General features: G+C 53.8%; 1 protein-coding gene across 1 annotated transcript in view; it reads right to left on the bottom strand.

Annotated features, from left to right (window-relative positions):
• Nucleotides 1-2,613: 2,613 nt before the first annotated feature.
• The window catches only part of GPC3 (glypican 3), a 166,339-nt gene continuing 161,869 nt past the window's right edge, over nucleotides 2,614-7,083 (bottom strand). The window contains exon 7 of the mRNA XM_009881795.1: nucleotides 2,614-2,789. Within this exon, the coding sequence (XP_009880097.1) occupies nucleotides 2,614-2,789 (176 nt within the window). The remainder of the gene's footprint in view (nucleotides 2,790-7,083) is intronic.

Here is a 7,083-nt window from a genome sequence, read left to right as displayed (position 1 = left end):
AAAACACTCCTTGCAAAACCCCTCTTAAAACATGCGCACAAACACGGCACAGGGGAAAATTCAACAGCTCTTTTTTTTCAAATTATAATGCGCTGTTTTATCAACCTGGCAGGTAGTGGGCTCAAAGGCTGGATTTTGCCATCTCTTACCATAGCACAGTCCCCAGCAAGCATAGGTTTGCTCAGCAGCGTGTGCGTGCTACGGGAAAGAGGGCCCCGTGTGCCACAGAGGGGTCCTCTGCCACGAAGCATCAGTGTGGCACTGCGGAGACGCAGCGTGGGAGAGCCGCTGGGCTCTGTGAGACACACAGCAAGGCACAGCCCGCCGCCTCTCCCGAAAGAGGGGGGAAAAAACCACGCTGGACTCGCACCGCAGAAGAGCCGGTGTCACCATCCCATCCCGCTGCCTGTCTGAGGAAGGAGCACGCAGAATATTTCCGACACAATATTAGAGGAGAGAACGTCCCCGCGCTGGTAGCAGGGATACCTGGCACGGCAGAAGCAGCGCATCGTCTCCGAACAAAGCCCGCCGCCCGCTCCCACCCCCAGCGCTGCCGGGGGATGAAAGGAAATGATCAGAAGGGAAGAAGCGATGGGATTTCAAGCGGCGCTAATAAAATATTCCCTTTGGTGGAGCAGAGGCTCACGGGCACAGCCAGCTGCGGCGTGGAGAGTGGGGATGACGGGGAGAGCTGGGCCAACGCGAGAGCCAAGTAGCAGGAGGGTCAAGAAATGCCTCTGCCGGCAACGCCGACGGCTCTGCCCCACGTCACCCCCCGTGTACCGTGATCCCTTTGACCCGAGGGCTCCCCGGCGAGCGGCGATCCCGAGAGACGGAGAGGACCGCGGTTTGGTTTGCAAACATGTAAAATACAAACACACATATACAAATATGCATCGCACGGGCACGGATGTAAAAAAAAATCAGCACTTACAGGAATACTGCATGGCACCAGCGCTGCCCAAACAACCCCAGCGCTCAGCCCGGCACGGATGGGACACACGGGGTGTGAAACCCAGAGGAGAGCTCTCCGGCCATCAACCAGAGGGTTGTGCCAGGGCTTGGCCCAGACCCGCCGCCCTCCGTCAGCAGCGGTGGGCAGAGGAGCGGGGAGAGCAGCCAGCCCTCCCTCTGCCACCGCTCCCGAAGCACTTCCCGCGGTCCCACCGCCTCCAACCAGCATCAGCCACATCAACCCCGCCGCTGAGACCGGGAGAAGTTTCCACTCTCCAAACCACCCGAGTGCCCGGTTCGGACTTATCTACTCTCTCCCAAACGTTAAGCCGCTTTGAAAAAGGTCTGAGGCACACAAATATTTAAAGCATGCGTGTTGAGTGTGTGCGCGCACGCGTAGGCGCGCACACTGCAGCTTAAGATACGGCGGATAGAATCACTCCAGTAAAGGCAGCGTCTTAAACAGAAATATGTAACCATTTTGGCCAAGAACCAAACCAAACACTCCCGGGCTCCAGCCCATCCGTTTAACCACCCGAAGCGCCGCCTTTCCGTGGTGCCCCCGAGCCGGGCAGCGATGGCCCTTCCAGGCCGCCCACTCCAGGAACAAGGCAGAGCATCGCCGGGCGCACAGGGGAGGCTACTTCCAGCGCACCGTTTATAGAGCAACCCACCTTTATTTTAGAGATAGCGTAAGTAAAGCAACATGCAAAGAAACACGTGAGTAAGAGTTTCATCTGCCTCAGGCTCCTGCAAATCCTTTTCTTTTCCTCCCTCGTAGCACAATGCGTTGAACGCCCGTTATTCATCCCCGTAAAGGGCGGCGCGTACATCCACCCAGTCTGTCCTTTGGCTGGAGCTGTGCTTGCAGATTTCCCGTGGGAAAGGAGGTGTTTCGCTTCTGAAGAATAAACCCAGGGCATCGCACGGGCCACAGGGATGCTGGAGGGGACCGGCCACTTGCGCTGAAGGGCTTTACAGGACCTGGCTGGGAGGCGAACAGCAAAATCACCTCCAACTTGCCCCAGTGTAAGTGTGCTTCGTGCCCACGGGAACACGTCTCCACGACAATCCCAGCACACGACAACTCCTCTTCCGTAGCATCTTTCCTCCTGCCTTATGTCCGACCTTCTCTCTCCCGTATTCACCCCCCCTCTGTATTATGTGCCTGGCCAGATTCCTAGGGGTGAGACTCGAATTTGGAGTAAGTACAAAAACTGCGTGAACTACAGACAAAATCTGTATTAAGTCAACTAGGACCAGGGGGCTGACGTTTGCTGAGAGTATTCCATAAATCGTAGGTGTTCTGTACCCCATGCACATTCGAACAACTCAAGATGAAATACGGTCTTCAACTTAACAGCGATGGAGACCTCAATCTTCAAAAACTGCGAGGAACGCAATTTAATATCAACCTTCTTAAATGAAACAGGATTATCTCTAAAAAGCACTGTTATGTATTTACTAGTTTACCGTGAACAAACGCTTTTTTAGTGAGGGTTTTTTTTGCGTGTGTGAAGATACCATATTCTTTTATAAAACCGACTCAAGTCGTTTGCCCCGTCTTTGGAAATGTGCATATATTTCAGGAGAGGTTCCGAACGTCTTCCTCGTTAAAAAAAGGCATGGAGAGACACGGAGCGATGCCACCGGCGCCGCTCACGGCTGGTGGCCCAGCAGCAGCGGCAGGACCAGTGCGACGGCAGCGGCAGGGCCGGGGCGGGGGGCGGCGCTCCCGGGGTCGCTGCTGGGCACGGCGGCGCCGTCTTTGCTTTGCTGGTTCAGAAGCTGCTTGTTCACAGAGGCATCATCCCCATCCAGGTCGTACGCCAGCTCTGAAAGCAGAGGGAGAGAGGTGGTTAATAACAGGCGGTGCGTGTGTGTCGGCATCCCAATGCATGGCACCTCCAGCCCCCACCAGCACCGGGGTCCCCGGGGCACCCCGTGCCTGCAGCAGGGGACAGCTGGGTCCGACTGCGGTTGAAGGCATCTCAGGAGGGGTGGATGGACCAGAAGAGCTTAGCAAACATCTTGTCAGTCCTGCACCCACCCCCTCCCAGTACCCTACAGCAAACCTTGTGCTTAGAAAGACCAAAAAAATCACAACTATAAGGTGCCCCAGTAAGAAAACGAAAGAGATAAGGGGATCCAGCTCGCTGGAGAGCTACCCCCAAAGGAAATCAGCCGAGCTTCAAGCTTCAGAGGGCGATTTTAGCAATGCAAGTTGCGTCTGCTCGCCAGACACCACAAGGATGCGTGCAGGGGTGAGGAAATCCAGGCGAGCACAAATAGTCCCCCCCGGCCCCGAACCCGGAGGCAGCACAAGGTCTTGCTCACCAAATACCTCCTGGTCAGAGGACCTGAGGAGCTCTACATTACTGTGTGTGCAAAATATGCTCCTTCCAGCACTTTCAACACATCCATCCCATCCCCTGTCCACCTCATCAAAGCGCCTGAGAGGGAGGAATGCGAATGGATCACGCACCCCGGGCACGCTGGTGTCGCAACTTGGGGACTTTGAGACGAAGCACATGGGAGCTCCAACCCAAGAAAACGCCTGGGATAAAAGTTTGGATAATCCTGGCAGAGGAGCGTGACCTTAACGAGGGAAGAGCTTGTGATGACCCATCACTGCCTGCAAGGGACCTGCTAAGCAGTAAGTCACAGTCGCGCTTGTCTCCCTGGGATGGGGAGGAATAAAAAAAGCCCAAATAGACAATATGGAAAGGCAAGAAATCGGCAATTGTCAGGGCCAAGAACAAAAAGCCTAAGGTGTTTTAAGATGCCATCAGCCAGATCCACCCGGGGCGTTTGTACCTGCCGAGCATCTGGACCGAGAGGGTGCACCCACGCTTGACTCAAGGCAACGGGCTCCTCGCTCCCCTTCTCGCCCTGCTGCCCTCTCCTTCTGGGCTCCAGGTTTGCCACATGGATGGGAATCAGTTAAGCATGTCTTGTCTCATCCCCAGAGCCTGGCTTTTGGAAGTGGGGGAAGCTGGTGGTTTCCATCACGAGAGACCCTGGCTCGAGCCTTTCACAAGCCCTGGTGGATCACCAGCATACTGACGGGTTTGGATCATCCCACCCCACCCCTGAGAAAGAATCCAAGAGGCTGAATAAACACTCCAGCTAAAAAACGCCGCATCAATCCAACGAGCGCCACTGCCAAGGCAAACAGGCAGTATTTCTTAATCAAAAATTCCCAAACGCTGCAAAACAAAAGCATCACGATGTCAGCGTGACAAGTGAGTCAGCCCAGGCCACCACAGAGGGTCAGAAACGGCTGAAAGGCAGCAGATAACCACTGGCACAAAGGGCCAGGTGGAAGCAAAATCCACCTGGCAAACTCTGACTTCTCCAGGAGATACCCACAGATACTGGGATTCCTCTTCTCCACAGCTTTCCTGCTTTTCTTCTTAATAGTAGAGACGCGCTGCCATCCCCCGGAGCTGCAGAGCCCTGGGCAGAGCAGGAAAAGGTGCCACCCTGAAAGGGATGCGCCCGGAGGCCACATCTGCCCGTCCCGTGCTGCCTTCCCAGCACAGAAACAGAAAGTCCCTCTGGCACAAGGGATGCTCACTTTGGGAGCAGCCCGGCTGCACCATCTAATTTTCCCAAGCTTATTTTCTGCGGGATAAGTGAAGGGATTTGATGTTAATAGAAATCACAGCAGATTATTTCACAGTTGGTTGTCTTACACGAGACTCCTCAACTGGTAGAACGTCCTGTCAGGGCAAGGATGACCTGCCCTGGCGCATTTTGGAAGGTGTTTCCACACATTCCAAAGACTCCTAAAGCCTAAAAGATGCCCCATCAGGGTCACAGTACCATCAGGCACCCGCGTGCTTCCAGGGCAGCGATCTGCAGCTGGTGGGCAGAGCTTTTGGGGTAGAACATTCTCTTACTGGACATCCTAGCGAAACTAAGAAAATCCACAGGAACTGGGCAACTACTCTTGCCTTTGGTCTAGAAAAGAAATTTGAAACAAAGAGAGTGTTTCGGCAAGGTCCGTAACAGCGCAAAGGGTTTTGATGTTCCCGTTTAAAGTCTCATTCTGCGGTGTTGTAATTGATGAGACACGAGTTCCCGCGCGGTTCGCACTGCGGCAGCTGAATCGCGTTGGATACGTTCAGCCAAACTGTACCAAAATGATCATTTCAGACATATTCTTTTACACGGCAAATTTTCAAATCCTGGGATTTCACCTGAACTTGAGGAAGGGTCATTTTTCACATCACAGCGTTTCACCCAAATGGGAACGGCGCTTCTCCCACTCATCCTCTTTGGACAAATGAAAGAGAAGGGAACAGAAACCCTCTTGTCATCAGTGATTTGAGAGCTATTTTCCTAGCCTTGTTTAACTGCTTCAGAAGTTTAGCGCTTGGGCGTGCCGTTTGTTGTCGCTGTTCCCTCCATTGTTTCCTTCTCTGGGCTTATTTGTGCCCGATTGTATTTTTAGGCTTGATGGATTTAGCCATGCATCTTTTATTTTGTGTTAATAATGGGCCCGTAGCTCTTGCAAATCCCTTTCACTTAACTTCTACTGACCTTTGGTACATAGGAGGAAAGGAAAATAAAAAGTATTAGCCTCTAACAGACCTGAGGCAGCTGATAACCAGGTCCAGGCAATAACAACGTTAAAAAGATGTAATAATCATCATCATATTTCAAACCCAGAAATCAAATCCAAAAGTTCCTGAGCAGGTACTTCCTGAGAGACCTTCGTTATGGTTTCCAGCCTTCGTTAGGATCCCTGATTAGCCCAGGTCATTGCCACATCCCTGCACCTCCTGCTCCCACAGCTGCCGGGAGAGAAGGAGCACCAGGGATGGAGCTGCAGGACGGCCCGGGGGGTGCGGGGATAGAAACTAACCTCCCACAGATGCCATTTTGGCCAGTTCCACCCAAAAACTCCGCCTTTACGCCGCAAAATAACCCGAGAGAACCTGCTCCTCTGCCTGCCCGCTCCCGGGCCATCTTCTGCATTAAACGTCTCCACTGCCCCACCTCTGATTTCCCACTTCATTTCCAACAGTTTCTACTACAAAGCGGCCCGTTCACTTGCAAAGGCTTTCTTTTTTGGGGGGGTAAACTAGAAAAATCTGTTTCTGTTTATAATCAGGCAGAGTCCAGAGGGTATTACCAACAATCCGCGCTAATTACGTACTCAATCTTCACTCATTTTGGCCCCTCTTGTCCTCTGGGCTGCGGATTAGATAATCCCCTTAAAATAATAGTCAATCATTAGCTCTGCTTTTTGTTTTTTGGTTTCCCCCCTGCTGCATGCAAGCCGAGCATCCCGTGCTGTTTCCCAGAGTACTTCCACAGCCAGTGAAAGGTCTCCAGCCGAACACAAGCCGGTCCCTCCGGAAGCATCTTTTGTAAGCAAAGCCCCTCTAACTGCTGCGCTGCGCTCCCAGGACGGCAAAATCTTCTGTGGTCTTGCGGTGCGGGTGACAAAAGCCCGCCGCCGGCTCTACAACGCGCTTCCCGCACCCGCAAAAATGAAGCGGCGGCATTTTCCCCCGTGGATTGGGATGAGAACCAGGCGTAGGGACTCTGCGCAAGATTATCGGGCGGGAATCACTGAAAAGCTCTTCTTGCTGAACCACGCTAGCTCTGGAGATGGCTACAGAAGACGGCTGAAGCGGGAGGAGATGGGGTTGGAGTTGGTATAAGAAGTCCCACGGCAGCTGGCGCAGAAGAAGCCGGGAGGATGAGTCCCGGCACGCAGGCAGCGTTACGGCAGGCATTCCCGTGCCAAATCCCCCGCTGCCTACCGAAACTCCCCTTTTCACCCCTAAACGGACAACACGGTCTTAAGCAAAGGACTGTTAGCAAACACCACTCTGGCAAATGACCTCCAAGAGGACGACGGTGCCCGGTTCCCCCGCGCTGCCCAGAGCCCGGAGCCAGGGAATGTCATCTCGCATCTGGGCTGCCCGCCTGCCCTGGCAGATGGCTCCAGCGATGGACCTAATATAGTAACGGACTGGGAATGGATGGCCACGCACGAAAACCGCTTGGCAGTGTCACGCGATAGCTTGATAGCAGTGGCGATGGGTGCGAAGGGGAACCCCCCCTTCCCCCAGGCAAAACCATCGCGCCCAACGCAGCGTGTTCACCGCA

Source organism: Charadrius vociferus, unplaced genomic scaffold, assembly GCF_000708025.1.
Source record: "Charadrius vociferus isolate BGI_N301 unplaced genomic scaffold, ASM70802v2 scaffold472, whole genome shotgun sequence".
In the NCBI taxonomy this organism is placed as follows: domain Eukaryota; kingdom Metazoa; phylum Chordata; class Aves; order Charadriiformes; family Charadriidae; genus Charadrius; species Charadrius vociferus.
This window is presented reverse-complemented; position numbering and strand designations above follow the sequence as displayed.